Raw genomic sequence first — 24,514 nt, forward strand, 5'->3', positions numbered from 1 at the left:
ACACTAGTGGATTTTGTCTCAAATAAATGTACTTCTAAATCTAATGTCTATAAAATGAATCTTATGTTATTCATAAGTCTAAACACTATTTTAATGCCACTATATGGGATATAATTTGGATTATAAAATAATATGTTACTATGGGTGTTGACGCCGTTTTTCGTCAATCAGTGAAAGGAGAGCACGTAAACAATAACTGATTATGACCAATTAAAATATAACAACACAAACACACGATTTTTACGTGGTTCAGCAGTTAAATCTGCCTAGTCCACGAGTCTCTGTTATTAATACTCAAGATTATCTCTGAAAATTCTACAAGGATGAATTCTTCAGAGTTTTCTCTCAAGCTTCAGAATTTCGGTCCATTACAATGGTGCATGACTTCTCTATTTATAGAGAAGGCTGCGGAATACTATCCCACATATTTTGGGTAGTTACTCTTTTTGTGTAAATAGAATAAATGACTTTAAATGCCTATAATCAAATATAAAAGGAAACGTCCCCTGAAGACCAGGGGACGTATAACTGACCAAATAATATCCCACGATTCTAGGGGATTTACAGTAATAAATGGGGATTACATCTCGTGTGGACAACACTTATAGATATTCAAGGTTTTTATCATATATGTCCAAGGCCTTAGCTTCCCAGGTTTCTCGTCAGCTTTCGAGCTAGAGACATCTCCCGAGGTCATATGGCTTTCGAGATCGTCTGTGCGTCGAGATCGGGACCTCTGATCCGAGGTCATCCCTGAGGATGGATGCGTCTCCGGAGTTACCTTTCGAGATCATGAACACTTCGAGGTCACCATATTCGAGGTCATCTATGTCTTGCAGGCTCAATATTTAATCCTGGAACATACTTCAAACTATACGAGTTCATTTGCTGCGAATCCAACTTTCGAGGTCATATTTAACATAGCTCGAAATCTGGGTATAACATCTTGCCCCCTCAAAAGTATTTGTTCGAATCCTAAGAGAAGGAAACTTTTGAACTAATTTCTTTGAGAACTGTACCGTCATACACTTTTGAAAATGGACACGCGTCAGCTGGGTATTGCTCATTTTTGGTACTTGAGTACATTGGAAACATGCCCACGATCATCCGTCTGCCACCTTTTCGGCGCCATCTTGTCATTGACCCCTGACCGTTGGATTTTACAAGGATTTTGTTCAACGTCCCGGATTAATTCCCTTTTTTCATCTATATATTTGAGAACCCACTCTTCATCTTCTTTTTATTTCCGTTCACCAGAAGCAAGAAAAGAAGATAAATCAAAACCAGAGAGACCTTCCTATACAGTTTCTATCCCGTGCATGTCTTCTCAGCCAAAGAAACAAAGAAACCCTGGTTTGTTCGAGTTTGTGAGTTCTTATTTGCAACCTCTCCTCCAATCGACAATCTCTCTGCAATCGCCATTCTTGTGTAAGTATGCAATCTTTGTTTTTCATTTTGTTAGTCTTTGTTCATGCTGTATCTGTGTATGTACTAGTTTACTTTCTTAGCATAATACGATAGGAGATTTCTATCCGATAGGCTCTTGTGCTTTTTTAGACTCCCAACATAGAATTTACATCACTGGTTCATATCCAGTTTTGATGTTTGAACAAGATTCCTATTTTCTGGGTTTTGAAATTTTAAGAGACGTTTCTTGTACACCAAGATTTCGGGTAAAAAACATTAGCCTTGACAAATGCACGAAACCCAAGGCTGCCTTTCCTGGTAAACCGCCACTTTTTTTTCCCTTGATTTTCGGGATTTTCAAAAAATTATCTACTCTCCCTCCCTTTTCGTGGAACGCACGTCCAGACCCTCTAATAAGGGTCTTAATATATGCATTGTTTTGTTCCTAAACTCCGAGCTCATAACTTCGAGCTTGTAACTCTTGCATGCATGGCCCTCACCATTTTTTCTTTCTCGCTAGATGTCACAGAATCTAGAAAGACAGTGGGGGTCGTTGCTGGCAATCCCTTACGAGCCAAAAACCCCGAGCCCAGAATCGCTGTTCGCCCGGAATCAACGTCGGATAAGGGAATACGAGCTTGCGCGCGAACAGGAAGACATTCGAGCTCATTACTGCCACCAGATAGACGAGGTCATAGAGGGGAAGAGGAGAGTTCTTCAGGAGGCCCTCTATCCGGAATCCAATTCAGGACCTAGGCCGATTCCCCTCGACCCTGCATTAAGGGTAACTGTCGCGTACCATCCAGGAGAGCTCCGTTTTTCACTAATGGGGGAACCTTCTTCCTCGCAGCCGAGGAGAGAAATGTTTGAGGCCGAGCACTATTGGAGCTCGGTTACCACAACTAGTCAGATAACTGAAATCCTGGCTCTCCACGCCCTTAGCCTGTCAGGCTCCTTGAAGTGTCGAGCTTCGGCCGACCATGAACGGGGCTGTTTCGCCCCTGGGGGCCATGACGCCAGGTTGAAGTACGCGGCGTGGAGCCAGGAGCACATGAGGGCAGGATTACTGTTGCCCTTGAAGTCATTTTTCAAGGACTTCACGGATTTCGTTGGGTTGGCCCCGTTCCAACTCAACACCAATTCTTACAGGGTGCTGTCTGCCCTGAGGTCCTTATACCACGAGATGGGGTGGAAAGGACCTTCGCCCCAAGAGATTTTGTATCTCTTTTGTCTGAAAAGTAACCCCTCCCGACCTCGAGGAGGGGATGGCTTTTATTATCTCTCGAGCTATCCCAAGGAGAAGAAGGTCTTTGAAGATCTTCCCAATTATCCGCCTGATTTCAAAAAGGCCTTCTTCTGGACAGACGGTCTGTCCCCGTCTCGGCACTACTCGTTCAGGCGGATTCGTAAGTATTCTTGTTATTTTTGTTTCTGTGCTCGGGACTTTAGCTCTTTAGGTCCGTACTTAGTTGAAATATGTTCTGTCTTTCAGCCAATTTCCAGCGTCCCACTCCTGACGAGACAATGAAGGAGCATAGAGAGACCCTGCTCCAACTCCCCCATGGCAAAAGGTCTCTCTTATACCTTTTACACGAGGATAGGCTCCGAAAGTGCGGGCTTTTGGGGGAGGGCCAGTCCACCTTTGACTGGTCCAATAAAAAATATGAACACTGGGAGCAGGTGCCGCTGCCCACAGGCGCCCTTCCTCCGAGGAGAGAAACGAGGCCGCCACTTCCAGCTCGCCTGAGGAGTCCGCTGTCGGGGAATGAGGCTAATGATGAAGCCTCGAGCTCGGATTCGGATGAAGGTAACGTCCTTCCTACCTCGAGAATGTGGTCCCCACCTTACTAAAACATAAGCCCAATAGGTTAGTCTCATGCCCACAGGATAGATACCACTTCTACATATGGAGTTGGGTAGATGACTGTGTCCATAGGTTTGATAGTGGGCTCGGGAAATACGACACCATGTATACCACGGACGAGGTGTGGAACGGGATAGTTGTTCAGTACGGGACCAACGACTACAGGGACCTTTCGAGGTTATCACCCACATATAGGGAAGGCACTCCCCCCGCCTCCTCTGAAGACGAGGGAATTTCATGGTCCCCAAGCTCGAGCTCGGGGGAGAGTTCCAGTTAGGTTACTTCTATCATCACTTTATATGTCTGTGATACTGAAACAACTTGTATGCTTCTCTTTTATTAACTCACCCTATGTTGTGACTTGTGCAGGCAAAATGAACTCCGACCTCGACAACATCATCGATGGTGCTGGCGCCAAGAGGAGCAAGCGTCCCAGAGCGGGGTCGCTGAAGACCGACCGGCCGGGCAAGGGCCCCAAGAGGTCTAAGAAAACCCCTCCTCCTGCTCCGCCGGTTTCGAGCTCCATCGCTGCGGCAACTTTCCAGACCGGCGCTTCCACAACGGCGCTGTCCTCGCAGGTCGTCGCCTCTGCAGTGGCGCCGACTTCACTGGTCGGTCCCTCCGTTATGGTTGAGTCCCAACCTCCTGCGGTGGTTCAGTCATCCTTAGGTCCGCCCTCTAGAAGGTCTTCTTCTTCTCGAGCTCAGAAGCTATCAGTTTCCACCCACATGGATGCCTATGTGGTTGACAATGCCGCTGGGTCCCATGGATCTACGCTGGTCTCGGATGTCATGTCCCGGATCGGCCAGAGCTTTGGCAGTCTCGAAGCTCCCCAATGGAAATGTTTGAACGATACCCAAGATTGCACTGTCCTTTATGAGAAGATTATCGAGCTCGCTGCCGCGGTAAGTATCCTTTTATAGTCCTTCTTCTTGGTTATAATCACACAGACTTGGTGTTAATGATGACTTTTTCTTTTTTAGTCTCTTGCCTTTACCGCCCAGCTCAATTATAGGTTGAACAATGAGATTCATTCGAGCAAGTCTCATGCTCAAGTGGCGAAGAATCTCCACCTCAAGGCGAGCGATGATCTGAAGGCAGCGAATGCGAAGCTTGAGGTAGGAGCCAAGGAACGTGGGGACATGGCCACTGAGCTCGGGAAGCTGAAGGCTGAGCTCGAGGAGCATAAGAAGGAGATCACCCAGCTCCAGGAGACCAACAAGAAGCTTGAAGAGGAAAAGGCCGCCACCTTTGACATCATGGAGGATGAAAAAGCTCGTCTCCTTGCTGAGTACAAAGAGAAGAAGGATCAAGAGGTTGACTCGGCCATGTACCGAATGTGGGCCTACAATGAAGATCTAGACACCAGCTTCTTAGGTCCTCACGAGGCGACACTCCTTGACAGGTGGAATGCTCGGCTCGAGAAGGAAGAGGTTGATCAGCTCGAGAAGGAAAAGGCTGCTCGGGATGCCGTTTCGGAGGGAGCCCAAGAGGACAGCCATGCTATTCGTCCTGAGGAATCCGGTGCTGCTGATGCTGAGAAGGCCAAGGAGACTCCTCTTCCTTAAATCTGATCTTGGGGAAACCATTTATTGGGGCTGCGTCCCCTTATTTTTGTAATTATTTTAATTTATGCCCTCGGGGCTGATACAATTTCTTTAAATATTACTTATATATGCTTTACATTTCTTGGCTCGAAATATTTTGCACATTTTTTTTATGGATGAATCATTTATGTTTATTTATCATACAAACATATTGTGGATTTAGGTTCGAAGCTCAATGCATTCATGCACAGTTTGTTCAAATTATCCGCTTCCGACCTCGTTATTTTTCAAAGTCGGATATTACTTTAACCATGAACCCAAAAGTACTTATATGGTATGTAATGTGAACGATTTGGTTATATCTTATTTGCTTAGTCACTTTTCCTCATCCTCAGTCTTTGCTCCAAGGTTAAGAGTTCGAAACTATTTTTCTTTAAGATATTCCAGCCTCGATCTCGACTTATTTCGAAATAGGTTTAGGTTCCTACTTATCATCGATTATTTTTTTGGCTGGTTTGTTCCAAACCTGTTAAGTTTGCACATCTGGTTAACTCCAAACGTTTTCGGTTTTTGATAATTCGGTTATGTCCGAACTATCTAAGCTCGCGTATTTGGTTACATCCAAATACTTTATATGTTTTTGATATTTCGGTTATGTCCGAACTATCTAAGCTCGCGTATTTGGTTATATCCAAATACTTTATATTTGTGATAATTCGGTTATGTCCGAACTATCTAAGCTCGCGTATTCGGTTATATCCAAATACTTTATATTTGTGATAATTCGGTTATGTCCGAACTATCTAAGCTCGCGTATTTGGTTATATCCAAATACTTTATATTTGTGATAATTCGGTTATGTCCGAACTATCTAAGCTCGGATATTTTTTTATATCCAAATACTTTATATGTTTTTGTATATGTTATTTTATTTTTTAAGATGATGGTATATGTACCAATGATGCCCCCTTAATATCCTATGAGTGTGACCACAGGTTATTAAATTAAGAGAGATTGCAAAAATAAAAAGAAATAACATATTTGGACGAAATGGATCTTTTATTTGATGAAATTCACAAACAGACGAGCTAATACAAATAGAAATTCATGGTTACAGGCAACACTATTCCTACACTACTGATAGTAAGGTCTAAGGTGTTCGCCATTCCATGCTCGCGGTACCATGCTCCCATCTAATCTCGCAAGTTTGTATACACCAGGTCGGATGATTGACTCTATCTGGTATGGTCCTTCCCAGTTCGGCCCGAGCACTCCAGCTGCTGGATCTCGAGTTGCCAAGAATACGCGTCTCAACACCAGGTCTCCCATTCCGAATTTTCGATCTCGAACCCTTTTGTTGAAATATCTGGTAGTTCGTTGCTGGTAGGCAGCATTTCTCAGCTGAGCCTCTTCTCTTTTTTCTTCAATCAAGTCTAAGGTTTCTTCGAGCTGAGTATGGTTTGAACTTTGGTCGTAAATCTGAGTTCGGATCGTTGGGATTTCGACTTCTATGGGCAACATTGCTTCGCAGCCGTATGCTAGAGAGAACGGGGTATGTCCTGTTGAGGTTCGAGCTGTGGTCCTGTATCCCCAAAGGACTTGGGGCAATTCTTCGGGCCACCATCCCTTTGCTTCCTCCAACTTTTTCTTTAGAGAAATCTTGAGAGTTTTGTTCACAGCTTCGACCTAGCCATTCGCTTGAGGGTGAGCCACTGATGAAAAACTCTTTATTATGTCGTTCTTTGCACAAAAGTTGGTGAACAAGTCGCAATCAAACTGGGTTCTTTTGTCGGATACGATCTTCCTCGGCACTCTGTATCGGCACACGATGCTCTTTACTACGAAATCAAGGATCTTCTTTGAAGTTATAGTTGCCAATGGTTCAGCCTCCGTCCATTTTGTGAAGTAATCCACGGCGACTACAGCATATTTCACTCCGCCTTTGCCAGTCGGGAGAGAGCCTATGAGGTCGATGCCCCATACCGCGAAAGGCCATGGGGATGTCAACATGGTCAGCTCGGATGGTGGGGCTCGGGGTATCGTGGCGAATCTTTGGCATTTGTCGTATTTCTTCACATACTCGAAAGAATCTGTTTTAATGGTTGGCCAGAAATATCCCTGGCGTATGATCTTCTTGGATAGGCTATGCCCCCCGGTGTGATCTTTGCAGAACCCTTCATGAATTTCTTCAATGATTTTCTTAGCTTCGGGAGGGGTTATGCACCTGAGTAACGGCATGGAATATCCCCTTCGGTATAGCCTTCCATCCAAAATTGTGTAACGGGGAAGTTGATACATCAACTTTCGAGCTTGGTTCCGATCTTTTGGAAGAACTCCGTTTTCGAGATAATCAACTATGGGGGTCATCCAGGTCGGCTCTGTTTCGATCATACACACATCTTCCTCTTCTGGCTCGTTAATGCTAGGTGCTGATAGGTGTTCTATGGTTACAACATTCAGCTCTTCGTTTTCGGTGGACGTGGCGAGTCGAGCTAAGGCATCTGCATTCGAGTTCTGCTCGCGGGGAACCTGTTCGATTGTATAGAATTCGAAACACTCTAACGCGGGTTTCGCCTTCTCCAAATAAGCTGCCATTCTCGTGCCGCGAGCCTGGTATTCACCCAAGATTTGATTAACCACGAGTTGGGAGTCACTGTAGCAATGTATAGCTTTAGCTTTGAGCTCCTTAGCTATACAAAGTCCCGCGAATAGAGCCTCGTATTCGGCCTCATTATTCGATGCTTTAAAGCCAAATCTTAGGGCAGAATGAAATCTGCTTCCTGCGGGGGTAACCAAAATGACCCCTGCCCCTACTCCATTTTCATTTGATGAGCCGTCGACGTAAAGTTTCCACAGCTCGTGGGCCGTGGTTATTACCTCGTCGTCGGCTATACCCGTACATTCCACTATAAAGTCCGCCAATGCCTGCGCCTTAATGGTCGTTCTTGGGTGGTAGGTGATCTCGAACTGTCCGAGCTCAACAGCCCATTTAAGAAGTCGACCTGAAGCTTCTGGTTTAGACAGGACTTGTCTAAGTGGTTGATCAGTCAGCACATGAATGGGATGTGCCTGAAAATAGGGGTGGAGCTTACGGGATGAATGAATCAGGCTGAGCGCGAGTTTCTCCATCAGTGGATATCTTGACTCTGCCCCCAGTAATCTTTTACTGATGTAGTAAACGGTTCTTTGCACCCTTTCTTCTTCTCGGACGAGCACTGCACTTATCACGTGTTCGGTAGTTGAAAGGTACAGGTACAGTATTTCCCCCGTTTCAGGTTTTGACAGGATGGGTGGTTCCGCAAGGTGCTTTTTGAGCTCCTGAAAGGCCAGCTCGCATTCTTCTGTCCATTCAAACTTCTTACCTCCCCTCAGTAAATCGAAAAATGGAAGACCACGATCCGTAGATTTCGAGATGAATCTGCTTAGGGCTGCTATCCTGCCAGTCAGACTTTGGACATCTTTGTGCCTTCGAGGCGAGGGCATGTCAATCAGGGCCCTGATCTTGTCTGGGTTAGCCTCGATTCCACGAGAGTTCACAATGAAGCCCAGAAATTTTCCTGAAGATACCCCGAAAGTGCACTTCTGAGGATTTAGCTTCATGTTGTACTTCCTGAGCACGCCGAAGCACTCTTCGAGATCATCAACATGGTTCTTGTTGAGTTGAGACTTTACAAGCATGTCATCAACATAAACCTCCATGTTGTTCCCTATTTGTTCTGAAAACATCATGTTTACGAGCCGCTGGTATGTGGCTCCAGCATTCTTGAGCCCGAATGGCATGCCATTATAGCAATATAGCCCTTTATCCGTGATGAAGCTCGTATGTTTTTGGTCGGGGGCATGCATGGGAATCTGGTTATATCCAGAATAGGCATCCATGAACGACATCAGGCCGTGCCCCGCCGTGGCATCCACGAGCTGGTCAATCCTTGGTAACGGAAAACAGTCTTTGTTGAGATCTGAGTAGTCAATACAGGTTCGCCACGTCCCATTGGGCTTCGGGACCAACACCGGATTAGCTACCCAGTCAAGGTAAAAGGCGTCCCTAATGAAATGGTTTGCCTTTAACCTGTCAACTTCCTCCTTCAGTGCTTTCTTTCTGTTTTCGTCCAGCTGTCTTTGCTTTTGTTGCTTTGGGGGAAAGCTCTTGTCTATGTTTAGAGCGTGCCTTGCTACATTCGGGCTTATCCCTACCATGTCTGAGTGCGACCACGCGAAGACATCCTGGTTTTTCTTCAGAAAGCAAATTAATTGCTATTTTGCCTCATCTTGGAGGTGTTTTCCGACCTTCACTTTCTTCGAGGTATCAGTTTCTTCGAGCTGAATTTCTTCGAGCTCCTCTAAAGGTTCGAGGTCAGCTTTCTCCTCAATCCTCGGATCAATCTCCTCGTCAATTTCTAAAACTGTTCCGTCTTTGTTTTGTATGATAACGAGTGCTTGAGCGTTCATTTGTTTCTTTCCTCTCAAGGAGATGCTATAGCATTCCCTCCCTGCCAATTGGTCTCCTTTTAATGTCCCGACTCCGCTAGGGGTCAGGAACTTAAGAGCCAGATGCCTTACCGATGAAACTGCCCCCAGCCCGACCAGGGCGGGTCTCTCGAGCAGCACATTATAGGCAGATGGTAAGTCTACTACCACGAACTCCATTATCTTGGTCACCGAGATTGGATAGTCTCCCAAGGTCACGGGGAGCTCAACGGATCCCATACAGGCAGTTCCTTCTCCTGAAAAGCCGTACAAAGTAGTTGCACATGCTTTCAGGTCGCGAAGGGAGAGTCCCATCTTTTCGAGGGTTGCCTTATAAAGGATGTTGACTGAGCTCCCATTATCTATGAGAACTCGGTGGACCCTTTTATTGGCCAACTGAAGAGTAATGACCAGCGGATCATGATGAGGGAACTGAACATGAGAGGCGTCTTCCTCGGTGAATGTTATTGGCTGTGTTTCAATCCTCTGGCTTTTTGGTGCTCTAGGTTCGGGTTCATAAGGAGACCTGTCCCCTGTCTTCAACTCGTTAACATACCTCTTTTGGGCATTCCTGCCCCCTCTTGCGAGGTGAGGCCCTCCCGAGATGGTTATTACATCCTCTCCATCAATCGGCGGGGGCCTGTCCTCTTCCCGAGCTCGGGAGTTATTGTTTTGCGTCGTTGGGGGCACGGATACTCTCTGGCTCGTGGCCGTCTGACCAGTACTCTGGTTTTTGACATATTTCCGGAAGTAACCTCTCGAGATCAACCCTTCGGTCTCGTCCTTCAATTGTCGACATTCATCTGTTGTATGCCTGGGGTCTCTGTGGAACCGGCAATATTTACTGGAGTCCCTCTTGGATTTTTGATTCCTCATCGGGTCCGGACGCCTAAAGGGGACCTGATTTTCATTAGCCAGGTATATGCTCTCCCGAGACTCATTGAGCTCGATGTATACTTTATACACGGAGAAATATCTTTCCCCTTTCTTCTTCTTTCCTCCCTCGGCTTCGGGGTTACTTCCTTCGTTCTTTTTCCTCTTGGAGGGATTCTCCGTGGCAGGCTTTGGAGCTGCTGGGTCCGCCGAGGTTGAGGCAGAGTTAATGCTTATCGTTGTAGTTTCGGACTGGGAAGTCGCTTTGAGTGTCGACCTCGCTTCCTCTACATTGATAAACCTCTGCGCTCGTCTATTAAACTCGGTTATTGACCTTACCGGTTTCCCTTGCATGTCATCCCAAAGAGCACTTCCCGGTAATACACCAGCTCGGATAGCCATTAGGTGCCCACTGTCATCCACGTCCCGAGCTCGGGCGACTTCCAGATTAAATCTTGTTAGGTAACTTTTTAGTGTTTCGCCCGGCTGTTGTCGGACGTTAGTTAAGGTGGATGCCTCTGGTCTGACCCCCATCATTGCTCTGAACTGCTTCTTAAAGTCTTTGGACAACTGCTCCCAAGAAGTTATTGAGTGTCTCTTATATTTCTCGAACCAGCTTTTAGCAGGTCCTGCCAATGATGTTGGAAACAACATGCACCTGAGCTCGTAACCCACGTTGCTGGCTCTCATGATAGTGTTGAACGTGCTCAGGTGACTACACGGGTCGGTCTTTCCCTCAAACGTTGGGACGTGAGGAATCCGAAACCCTTGAGGAAATTGGGTATTGGAAATATGGGGAGCAAACGGCTCGAGCTCCTCATCAGAGTCATCATATCGATCATTTCCTCGTTCATTCTTTAAAAGCCTAAAGGCTCTTTCGAGCTGATCGATTCTTTCTTGGACTGGGCCAGTAGGAAGTGCTGTCTGGAATTGATTGTCATTGATCGTGATTCCAGGCTCGCGTCTCCGCAGGGGATCTCTACGCCTATTCAAGCGATCCCTCAGGTCCGGATTTGTTTGATCTCCATTACCCCGACTCTGGTTCAGATGATTTCGCAGGTCGGGACGATTCTTGCGGCTTCTAGTTTTATTACGACCTCGGTCATGTTTACTGACGGACCTGGTATCTCCGGACTCATCACTGGTGAAACTCATTGCTCGGTTATTTCATGATGGATTTTTCCCACGTCGCCTCGTCTCCGCAGTGCGAGACCGAGACATCTGACTTTTCTCAGATGGGGCGCCTCTTTGCTCCTGGAAAGTCTCCCTGTTTCCTTGTCTTTCCCCCGCACGCCCTTCATTATGATCTCGAACGGGTTGAGCGTTCCTGCGGGGGGGCGAAGGATATCTTATGGGTGACGGAGGGAACCGTATTGGCGACGGTGGCTGCCACCCTTGTCGCGGCCTAGAGGGTCTAGAATTTGCCTGAGATAGGTCAGTCGCATTTGGTGCGCTCCCAGGTACCTGAGTCCGAGCCTCTGCAGGGGTTCGGTTATTCTCAGTTCCTGCAGGGACTTCCACAGGAGGGTTAGCCGGGGCCCGAGCTCGAGTGCCCCTCTGGGGCCTAGGTGGAGTGGATGGCTCTGCTGGTGCCGGAGGTTGAGTCGACCCCCTTGTGGCAGCATCCTTTCGTGGCCGCCCGCGGGGTCTCCTGGGAGGAACATGCACGTCCCTTGGAGGAGGGACTTGGTTTTCGCGCGGAGGCGGGGTCTGAGCCACCTGCGCCTCTGCGGCTATCCTTGTCAACTCCTCATTCCGTTTGTTGGCCTCTGCCAATAGCTGCTTCAATTGCCGGTTTTCAAGTTCTACAATAGGAACGTACCGCTCCGGATTGTAGTACATGTCCTCATCCCTTGGTGGAGGAGGTGGTCCCCGAGAATCCGAAGACAACTTCTCTCCTCAACGTCCGGGTTCTCCATTGGTTGCTTTCCAGGACGTCTTGGGTAATTTTCTTCAGGTGTGTTCTGATTGTTTGTGGCCATGATTTTCTCAGGGATGAATGCTTAAGACTCTCAATGAAAGCACCAAACTGTTGACGCCGTTTTTCGTCAATCAGTGAAAGGAGAGCACGTAAACAATAACTGATTATGGCCAATTAAAATATAACAACACAAACACACGATTTTTACGTGGTTCAGCAGTTAAATCTGCCTAGTCCACGAGTCTCTGTTATTAATACTCAAGATTATCTCTGAAAATTCTTCAAGGATGAATTCTTCAGAGTTTTCTCTCAAGCTTCAGAATTTCGGTCCATTACAATGGTGCATGACTTCTCTATTTATAGAGAAGACTGTGGAATACTATCCCACATATTTTGGGTAGTTACTATTTTTGTGTAAATAGAATAAATGGCTTTAAATGCCTATAATCAAATATAAAAGGAAACGTCCCCTGAAGACCAGGGGACGTATAACTAACCAAATAATATCCCACGATTCTAGGGGATTTACAGTAATAAATGGGGATTACATCTCGTGTGGACAACACTTATAGATATTCAATGTTTTTATCATATATGTCCAAGGCCTTAGCTTCCCAGGTTTCTCGTCAGCTTTCGAGCTAGAGACATCTCCCGAGGTCATATGGCTTTCGAGATCGTCTGTGCGTCGAGATCGGGACCTCTGATCCGAGGTCATCCCTGAGGATGGATGCGTCTCCGGAGTTACCTTTCGAGATTATGAACACTTTGAGGTCATCTATGTCTTGCAGGCTCGATATTTAATCCTGGAACATACTTCAAACTATACGAGTTCATTTGCTGCGAATCCAACTTTCGAGATCATATTTAACATAGCTCGAAATCTGGGTATAACAATGGGTATTTAAGAATTTGATTATGGTTAAAAAAATCATAATGTGCTTAATTAAAAGCAACATTCTAAAGCGCAATATATGGTAAAAATTAAAAAATGACTGTCACATATAATATAATCCAAACACTTCTTATAATAAGCTTATCTTCCTTTTTTTGTATTTGATATGAATTGGTAAATGAAAGGATGTAATAATAATCCAATGATATATCTTTCACTCGAGAATAAAGTCTCTCGTTCAAAAATTAATTTAAACTATATTTTCCTTCACTTGAAACTCAAAAATGATATATTTTTGTCCCACTTCACATTGTCTTTTTTCAAATTCAACCTTATTATTAACTAATTTATTTTCAAACTCCGCTACCAAATTTATCTAATAATTTCACCACTCATCTAAATCATATTAATTCAAGCTTTTCGCTCTTACCAAACACTCTTTGCTTGTATATTTTTAAATATTTTCATCTTAATCGAAATTAGACTTATATTCTTTTTCTTCATTATATATATTGAAATATACATACATATATACCAAGGTCACTAGCTATTATATATGGAGATAGTATTCATTGGATTGGATCATATATATATATATATATATATTATCACGAGATGGGTTCAAATTACAAGAGAAGTAACTACACTAGCATCAATGTAATATATTTTGGCCATTTTTCCATAGATGATATAGATCTCATCTCATAATGGGCTTCTGATATATTGTCAGATCGACTCACCCATCCTGGCCGCCGTGAATTATGGCACGTTCATATTATATATAAATATATATATATGTGTGTGCATGAGTTTACATATAAAACTAATTAAAATTACATGCATGTCTTAAATACTATTTTTTTTTTTTTAAAAAAAGGTCGATCAGTGTCACTGTCACGTACCATAATGCACACACACGCACTAGTCTTTCACTCTGGTATCGTCCTTCCCTATAAATACCATCCATATATCAATCACTATAAGCAATAACCCAAACACAAATAATTTTCTCTTGGAGAAGATATATTTATTATTATTATTATTTGCATACCGGTCCTCTAAGAGTTGATAAATTACATAAAGTACGTAGTGTTAAGCTTAAGACGGGTGCTGAACAAACAAGGCATGGAGAGTGGGAAGAAGATGAATGGGGTGGTGATATTGACCAAGAGGAATATCTTGCCCATGGGCCTCAACGACACCACTGGTTCTGTCGTTGAACCCGCCGCCGCCGCCGCCGACATCTTAGGCCCGGAAGTTTCTCTTCAACTCGTTAGCGCTGTTCATGGTATAATATTTTATATATAATTGCTATAGTGTATATATATATAATGATTCTTTTTATAGGACTTATAGTACTATTACCTTATAATTGCCTTTTGAGTTATGAGTTGTTTGGTTTCACAATAACATGTATTTATTAAGCAGTAAAATTAAAACAAATTCATCTTTTGACAACTACACACTACAATAAATATATATATATATATATATTTATACATTCATCTCTTTCATTCCTCATACACGCTAAACTCATCTCATTTTCATCTCTACGAACGTAGAGCTCCAAGGAAGATATTGACAAGAATAAAAATAAAACAAATCAATCCACAGTACTCATACATAGTTATATATATACTAGATACACACAATTTTTGATTAATTTTATTTATAGAATTTATAAATTATTTTTTATTAAATTTATATTAATTTCATATAAATTTCAAATAAATATCTCATTTTAATTCAATAATTTATTTATTTTTATTTAAGTTTATGTTTGTATTAGTTTTTGAATTTAGGAAGGACAACAAAAGATTATATATTATATGTTTAATATAACATTAAATATTATACGTGTATTTTAAATTTTAGTTTCTTGTTAGTTTTAAAAAAAAAACAATTTGTTGCTAATTGACAGTGTATTATATTATTTGTTTAATATGATATTACTCTAACAAGTTTATGTTTAATTAAATTTTTATTTAAGTTATAAAACATATAATTTTATTATTTTTAAATAATTATTATTGTAAAATATTTCAAAAATATATTTTTAAATTTTTTTTAAATTATTATTATTTTTAAATAATTATCATTGTAAAATATCTCAAAAATGTCTCATTTTAATTTTCTTAATTATTTATTTTATTTCAATTAAATTAAAGTGACTACCGTTAAATATAAGAATATTCGATTAAATATAAAAATATTCTGTTAAAGTTAATATTAAAAAAATAAAAAATTATTAAAACTAAGAATTTTTGTTATGTAAACAGTTATTATACAGAAGAGATATATATACCTATACATTATATATAAAGAACTTGTCGTATATACTTTCCATTGACAGATGTTTTATACTGGCTCAATTATTATATATGTTGCGAAGAGAATCTTATACACTTATATTATAACTAGATAAAAACAATAATTTATTAATTTTTTTCATTATTATATAAATATTTCAAATAAATAAATAATATTATATATAAAAAAATATCATAAACATATTAAATAAAAAATTAAACTAAAATACTTTATCATTTTTTAATAAATATAATATGATAATCTTTTCAAACATAAATAATAGTTTTTTTAATAAAAATTAAGGTTATGCATTATATATTATTATTATTATATTTTAATTTATATTGATATAAGTATTAAATATCTAGTCTTATATTCAATATTATTATAATAATAATATTTTATAATATTTGAATTCATATTAATATAATTAGTAAAAAAATAGGATTATCATAATAATATTTATAGCATTTAAATTTATATTAATATAGTTATTAAATATTTAGTCTTGTATTATATATTATTATAATAATGATATTTTATAACATTTGAATTTGAATTTATATTAATATAATTATTACATATATATGTAGTTTTATATTAAATATTATTATAATAATGATATTTTATAATATCTAAATTTATATTAATATAATTGATAAATATCTATTTTTGAGTTAGTTTTAAAAGTATATTTCGTTAAATATTTAGAATATTTCATTAAAGTTAACAAAATTACAAACTGTTAATACTAATAATTTCTGTTATTTACACATTTATTATATAAAAGAGATATTCTTTATTTTGTTATATAATAAGTGTGTAGATAATTAAAATTATTGGTTTTAAAGGTTTATTTTGTTAACTTTAACCGAATATTATAAATATTTAATGAAATATACCTTTAAAAATAAATATTTATCAATTATATTAATATAAGACTACACATATAATAGTTATATATTAATATAAATTCAAATTCAAATGTTATGAAATATCATTATTATAATGATATATAATATAAAACTAGATATTTAATAACTATTTTAATATAAATTTGAATATTATAAAATATTATTATGATTATAATATAATCCTATTTTCTTACTAATTATATTAATATGAATTCAAATATTATAAAATATTATTATAATAATATTTAATACAAGACAAGATATTTAATAGTTATATTAATATAAATTTAAATATTATAAAATATCATTATAATAATATATAATACATAATCTTAATTTTTATTAAAAAAATTATCATTTATGTTTAAAAATGTTATCATATTATATATACATTTAAAAAAATATATATAAACAATGTTTTGGTTTAATTTTTCATTTAATATGTTTATGTCATTTTTTATATATAATTATTTATTTATTTGAAATTTATATGACAATGATACAAATTTAATAAATAAAATTAATAAATTATATAAATAAAACTAAACAAATGTGCATTATACGTTGTTTGTATCTAGTATATACTAGATGTTACAATGCATGTTCGGTTAGTTTTATTTATAGAATTTATTAATATTTTATTAAATTTGTATCATTTTCATATAAATTTCAAGTAAATAAACAATATTATATATTAAAGAATGACATCAATATATTAAATGAAAAATTAAACAAACCATTGTTTATGATTTTTTAAAAATAAATATATATAATATAATAATCTTTTTAAATATAAATGATAATTTTTTTAATAAAAATTAAGATTATGTATTATATATTATTATAAAATATTTAAATATATATATTAATATCTCTTCTATATAATAAGTGTGTAGATAACGAAAATTCTTGGTTTTAACGGTTTTTTATTTTTTTAATGTTAACTTTAACGGAATATTCTTATATTTAACAGAATATTTTTATATTTAACAGTAATATGTAAACACTTAAGCTTAAATAAAATAAAATAAATAATTAAAATATGATATTTTTGAGATATTTTACAATGATAATTATTTAAAAATAATAAATAATTAAACAAATTAAAATATGATATTTTTCAATATTTTACATTGATAATTATTTTAAAATAATAAATAATTAAGCAAATTAAAATATGATATTTTTGAGATATTTTACAATGATAATTATTTAAAAATAATAAAATCATACATTTTATAACTTAAAATAAAACTTAATTAAACTTAAACTCACTTATTAAAATAATATCATATTAAACATATAATATAATGTACTATGAATTAGTAACAATTTTAAAAAAAAAAAACTAGCAAGAAAATTAAATTTAAAATTTACGTATAATATTTAATATTACATTAAAGATATAATATATAATCTCTTGTTGTCACTCCCAAATTTAAAATCTAGAGCAAACATAAACTTAAACAAAAATAAAAAATTATTTAATTAAAATATGATATTTATTTCAAAATTCATATAAATTTAATAAAAATAATTAATAAATTCTATAAATAAAACTAAGCAAACGTGCATACTACACGTTATTTGTATCTAGTAAGTATTAAATATTTAGTCTTGTATATTTACATTTATATTAATATAATTAGTAAAATCATAATAATATTTTAATTTATATTAATATAATTAGTAAATATCTAGTTTTGTATAATATATTATTATAATAATAATATTTTATAATATTTAAATTTAAATTTATATTAATATAATTAACAAATATCTATTTTTAATTAATTTTGATATATATTCAATTAAATATTAGAATATTTGGTTAAAGCTAACAAAATAAACGGTTAAAACAAAAAAACTCATTTATTTACACATTTTTTTATATAGAAGAGACATGTATACTAGATTATTTATTCGGTCTACTTTTTTTGTCCTATATTTAAATAAATTATACTCTTATAATTTCACCACCGTCCTGTTTTTCCGTACGAAGGACTTAAAATATGATTAAATTTAATCAAAAGATGATCTATTATATTATCACTAACCATAATACATATTATAAAACCTTCACCAAATGTTATTAGCAATTTGGACCTTATAAAATGGGCTTTTGATACCAAATTTGGCTGGGCTTTGTAGAAGCCCATAAAAAGAAAAGACCGTTGTTCTAAATATTTATAAAAAAAATTAATGTCTGCAATTTGTTGTGTAAAAATTTGTTGCAGGGAGTGGATCGAAAGGGAACGTAGGAGAACCAGCTTACTTAGAGAAGTTGGATGCATCTAATATTCCTACCTTATCACCACGCGACTCGGCTTTCAAGGTTACCTTCGCCAAGGACGAGGCTATCGGAGTTCCGGGAGCCTTGATCATCAAGAACAGTGGCACCACTGAGTTCTATGTCAAGATCATCACTCTCGTTGATGTTCCCGGTGAAGGTCACCTCCACTTTGTCTGCAACTCTTGGGTCTACCCTTTTACCAAATACGATTATGATCGCGTTTTCTTCACAAACAAGGTAATGGACTAAGGCCTTATTATTACATTTTTCATATTATGAAGCTTAATTTATTCAAACTATTTGATAATTGATGAACCCACTTGAAAATATGTTAATTATTATTGATTTATTACGAGTAGAGGGCTGGTTGTGGTTTCTTTTTTCGGAAAGTCTACTAAGTGTTTGTTTAAACTACTCAATGAAATATTTAAATTATGTTGTATAAAGATTATTTATACGAGGAGACTGCTTCCTATGCTGATATAAAGCTGGAAAATTGTGTTTTCGCAGTCATATCTTCCAAGTGAAACACCGGAGCCACTACGTGAGTACAGAGGACAAGAGCTTCTGAACTTGAGAGGAGATGGAGCAGGAGAGCGCCAGGAGTGGGACAGAGTCTATGACTATGCTTACTACAATGATTTGGGTAATCCTGATAAGAGTTCAGAATTGGCTCGTCAAACCCTTGGAGGGTCTGGCAATTTCCCTTACCCTCGTAGAGGAAGAACTGGCAGACCACCCACCCAGACAGGTTAGACATTTCTTTCTGCATGTCATTTGTGCCAAACGTCGGATATTTCTCTCCATCTCTCTCTTCTTAATTCTTCGTTTATTTCAGTGATGAATTGGGAATTCGATATTTTTTTGCTTCTGTTCTTAACATTCTGATCCAAATTTTTTACAGATCCCAGCTGTGAAAGCAGGCTGAATCTTGCAAGGAGTTTAAGCATTTATGTTCCACGTGATGAAAGATTTAACCATGTGAAGATGACTGACTTTCTTGCTTATGGACTGTTGTCATTAGCTCAAGGCATTGTACCTGCACTGAAGTCTTATTTTGATGAAACACCGGGTGAATTTGATAGCTTCCAGGATGTGCTTGAATTGTACAGAGGAGGACTTAAGCTACCGGAAGCACTACTTGATACCATCAAGAAAGATGTCCCTTCTGAAATGCTTCAGGAAATTTTTCGTATTGATGGTGGACAATTCATCAAATTCCCTCTGCCTCATGTGATCAAAGGTATTTCACCTATCTTGACTGTTCAGCCAATCTTGTTCTCAAGATGACAATTCAACAATTCATAAGATCCCACATTGTTCCTTCAGAAGCTAATTTGTTTCATCTATTTTGTCTCAATTACTTGGTTAAGAGGATACGTCTGCGTGGAGGACTGATGAGGAATTTGCAAGAGAAATGGTGGCTGGAGTTAACCCTCTTGTCATTCGCCGCCTCGAAGTAATTTTATGATTTCATAATGAAATTAGCAATAAGTTGACCTAATGCTTCCAAGTGCAAGTTTTCAATTATTTGTTAATTATTTTCTGCTTTAATTTAAAATCAGGAGTTTCCACCGGCAAGCAAGTTAGACCCTAAAGTGTATGGTAATCAAACTAGTAAAATTACTGAAGAACACATACAGAAGAACTTGGACGGGCTTGCTGTACATGAGGTGATGTTTGTAGTGATTTTTTTGCCATATATTTTCAAATGTAGCATGCAGTTATACTTATTTGATGTATTCTTGCTACTAATACTAATGCATTTTCAACATGATATGACTGTATAGGCACTCAAAAACAAGAGGTTATTTATATTAGATCTCCATGATTCATTCATGCCATACCTGAGAAGGATAAATACAACACCAACAAAGACTTATGCCACAAGGACACTCTTGTTTCTAAAAGATGATGGTACTTTGAGGCCCTTGGCTATCGAATTAAGCTTACCACATCCAAAGGGTGACCTGTATGGTTCAGTTAGCAAAGTATATACCCCAGCTGAAGAGGGCGTTGAAAGTACCATTTGGCAACTTGCAAAAGCTTATGTAGCTGTAAATGACTCTGGCTATCATCAGCTCATTAGTCACTGGTACGACTTTGGATGAAAGCTGGCATATACGTTTGTTTTAGTAGACAATTGATTTTAAATGTTTTTATAATTTTCATTGCCAGGTTGCATACACATGCCGTGATTGAGCCATTTGTGATAGTTACAAACAGGCAACTAAGCGTGGTCCACCCAATTTACAAACTCTTGCAACCTCACTTCCGGGACACTATGAATATAAATGCACTTGCTAGGCAGACTCTCATTAATGCCGATGGTATTCTGGAATTGACAGTTTTCCCAAGAAAGTATGCCATGGAGATGTCAGCAGTAATCTATAAGGATTGGGTTTTTCCTGAGCAAACCCTCCCAGCAGATCTTCTTAAGAGGTTTGTATTTCAAGCTTAGGTCATACTTTAAAAAAATCTTGTTTCGGGGTTTGTTAATAAACAAAAGTTAGAAATGCATATTCGATTGGGAAAGAATGTTAAGCAAATACTTTCAAGTATAAAAGTATAACAAATATATCAAATTGTACTTAAAAGTTTAGAAAACATCTTTTGAAGCAGAAATGTTGTATTTAACATTACTATGCCTTGGGCTTTATACAGAGGAGTGGCAGTCAAGGATCCAAATTCTCCACATGGTCTTCGCTTGCTGATACAGGACTACCCATATGCTGTTGATGGGCTTGAGATCTGGTCTGCAATCAAATCATGGGTTGCAGAGTACTGCTCTTACTACTACAAGACTGATGATGTCATCCAGAATGACTCGGAACTTCAAGCATGGTGGACAGAACTTGTAGAGGTGGGTCATGGAGACAAGAAAAATCAGCCCTGGTGGCCTAAAATGCAAACCCGTGAAGAGCTAGTAGAATCATGCACCACAGTGATATGGATTGCTTCTGCTCTCCATGCAGCAGTCAACTTTGGGCAGTACCCTTATGCAGGGTACTCTCCAAACCGCCCTACAACAAGTCGTCGGTTCATGCCTGTTATGGGTACTCCAGAATATGAGCAACTTCGAACTGACCCAGAAAAGGGTTTCTTGGAGACAATTACCGCAGAGCTGCAGACCCTCATCGGGATTTCCCTCATTGAGATTCTGTCGAGGCATACTTCAGATGAGGTCTACCTCGGGCAGACAGACACTCCCGAGTGGACAGCTGAAGCTGATGCCTTGCAAGCTTTTGAGAGGTTTGGAAAGAAACTTGCTGTAATTGGAGACAGAATTATGAGCCGGAACACTGATCCAAATTTGAAGAACCGAGTTGGGCCTGTCAAGTTTCCATACACTCTGTTGTATCCTACTAGTGAGAAAGGAATCACTGCCATGGGAATTCCTAACAGCGTCTCAATCTAAATGTTTTCTCCAGGCGTTCTTGTGAACTAGTCTTAATATCTGTCTTTTATTTTCCTTATTAGAAATTGTGTTTTACTTTTAGAATGTCTCGATCAAGGTTAGATTTTATGAATAAGAGCACATGTCACCACAAACGCCCAAAGTTTTGGTATTACATTTGCTGAATAATTTGTATCGAGCATAATGCTTCATGATGTAAGAACTTCCCCAACTAAATTATATATCTTGACGGCATTTGTTATGACAAAAATGCCTTGAACTTTGGACACAAAACTTTGGTATTTCTACTAAATGGCATCGAATTTGATCTTCTTGTGATGAGAACTAATAAAAAAGATTATGGGATAGCATGCTGTGATTGATCCATTTGAGATAGCATCATGCAAGTGCCAATTCATAAACTCTTCCACCTTTTTTATATTTTTTTTTTCTTCTTTCTTTTTTCTAAGAATTAAAATTACTTTATAGAAAGAGTGAAGATCAAAATGACCACATGAGCTTTGAGTTCTGCCTTCAATAATCGAATCTTATTTGTTTGTCCACAAACAAACCCCGCACCCTTTGACCCTTAAGTCCCACTATGAACATGAATGCACCAAATATATTTATCAGCTTATTTTTCTTGATAATTTTATCCCATCAACGTAGGCTAATGAGACTAATTTTTAATGACGAATTATTTATCAACAATAAACATGAGAGAGGTGATCAATTATTTATCACAATCTTAGAGGTTGAGTGAAAAATATCATTTTGTCTCTATGTTTTTTTATGAATATGCCATTTGTCTTTGTGTTTTGTTGATTGACAATTTCGACCATCTATTTTACAAATGGATAAAAGTAGTATTCATGCCTGATTTTTGTTAAAATATTTTCAATTATAAGATTAACTTTTGGGTCGTTGGAGATGAGATGAGTTCACAATAGTGGAGAAGGTAGTCGAGGAGCTGAGAATAAAAGATTATATTTGAAAATATTTTACCAAAAATCTTATCTAAGGTATTATTTTGATCCATTTTGTAAAATACAGAGTTTGAATTGTCATTTAACAAAATAAAGAGACCGATCGCATATTTAGGAAAAAACACATAATTTGACCATCTTAAAACCATATACCAAATATATCAACAATAATGAGAAGAAAATTGATCAATAGTATATGAGGTACCTGGTCGTAGAATTATTTAGTAATAGGCTATTTATGAATTTTGACCCTCGAACTATGACTAATACATTATTGTGCTACTTGATTTTTTCGAGTTGTTAAAAATTACTTCTGAATTATTCACATTGTTATAAACTGGGACTTCAATTAATTTTTATCATATGTGATTAACAGATTACTTATTTGGAAGAGATTTTTTTATAAATACAGAAATATAAAAAAATTAATTCATTTTTACGGTGATTTAATAATTAATGCATATATTTATAATCTAAATTTTTTAATTAAAAAATACGACTTCCTTTTCTCAAAGACTACCTCTGACGACAACTGATATTTGTAGCAACTTGAGCTTCGATCTTCAACAACAAATTGCTCCGTCAAATCTAAATCACCATATCAACCAAATTCAAATTGGAATTAAAAAAAAAAATCAATAAAATCTGAGATCTAATACCAAACGTGAATCAATTTCTGCAACTATTTTGAGAAACCAGCCATTTCAATCTTGACAACCTCTGGAATGGTTGAAATACACTGTAAAATTGCTTTGGAGGGTTTTCTTTGAGAGGAGGCTCAAGGTGTTGGCTTGGCACTCGCCTAAGAAGGTCATTGAGGATTTTTAATTAGCTCTTTCAAGGCTTTTCTTTTGGGTTTATTCTTGCAAGGAGAATTATGACTATACTGAACATAAATTGAGTATTTTGAATTGAAGAAGTTGGGAATTCAAGATCATTGCTATGCTGAATGTAGTTATTCTGTGGAATTTTCCAAAATTGTGGGCTTTTCTGGTTGTAGATTCAGGCTCTACTACTTTTAGCATATGCATTTATGAGAGTTGGGAGGGACCAAACAATTCAGCTCAAACTTGTTCAAATATATGAACTTTAACTTGTTCTAATAAATTTCAAAGCCCTTACCCTTTTAGGGATATTGCATGTTCTCATGAAATATTTGATATCTAGTAATAAATATTATGTTCTTTGTTTGCACTTTGTCTCACGAACTAACACTTTTGAAAATTTATGATACCAAATAGTGTTAGAAGGGAGGTTGTGTTACAAATTTCATTTCAAAGTTAATGAGTTGTAGTGAAAGTACCATATAACTGCATAGGATATCAAATTCATTAGCAAGCATTCTCACATGTTGCAATCCTAGTATACTTGATGTTGCTCCAAAGAATAGTCCTAATACACAGATGTGAAATTTTAAAATATTTAGTTCCTTTAAGAACATTATGATACTCATTCTTAGATCAGATTGTATTTGGATTGGTTACTACTGTAATAAAATAATGAGCTTGTTGGTAGTGGATGATGGTCTTTGATGAGTTGCTTTTGCATTCTCAAGTGGAAAATTTGAAATTCTATTTACTCGTTTAGTGTTGACATATGCTGCCATGTAAGGTAGTATATATTAGTATTTATCTCTAGTTTAA

At 37.6% G+C, this 24,514-nt stretch overlaps 1 protein-coding gene across 1 annotated transcript; it reads left to right on the top strand.

Annotated features, from left to right (window-relative positions):
- Positions 1–14,096: 14,096 nt before the first annotated feature.
- LOC133791481 (probable linoleate 9S-lipoxygenase 5) lies at positions 14,097–22,307 on the top strand. Its single transcript, XM_062229404.1, has 9 exons — positions 14,097–14,259; positions 18,421–18,725; positions 18,999–19,239; positions 19,393–19,731; positions 19,862–19,947; positions 20,054–20,161; positions 20,279–20,583; positions 20,667–20,930; positions 21,153–22,307. The coding sequence occupies exons 1-9, from the start codon at positions 14,097–14,099 to the stop codon at positions 21,904–21,906; spliced, it is 2,565 nt and encodes an 854-aa protein (XP_062085388.1). The 3' UTR covers positions 21,907–22,307.
- The last annotated feature ends 2,207 nt before the right edge of the window (positions 22,308–24,514 follow it).

The sequence above is a fragment of the Humulus lupulus genome, chromosome 7, assembly GCF_963169125.1.
Source record: "Humulus lupulus chromosome 7, drHumLupu1.1, whole genome shotgun sequence".
In the NCBI taxonomy this organism is placed as follows: domain Eukaryota; kingdom Viridiplantae; phylum Streptophyta; class Magnoliopsida; order Rosales; family Cannabaceae; genus Humulus; species Humulus lupulus.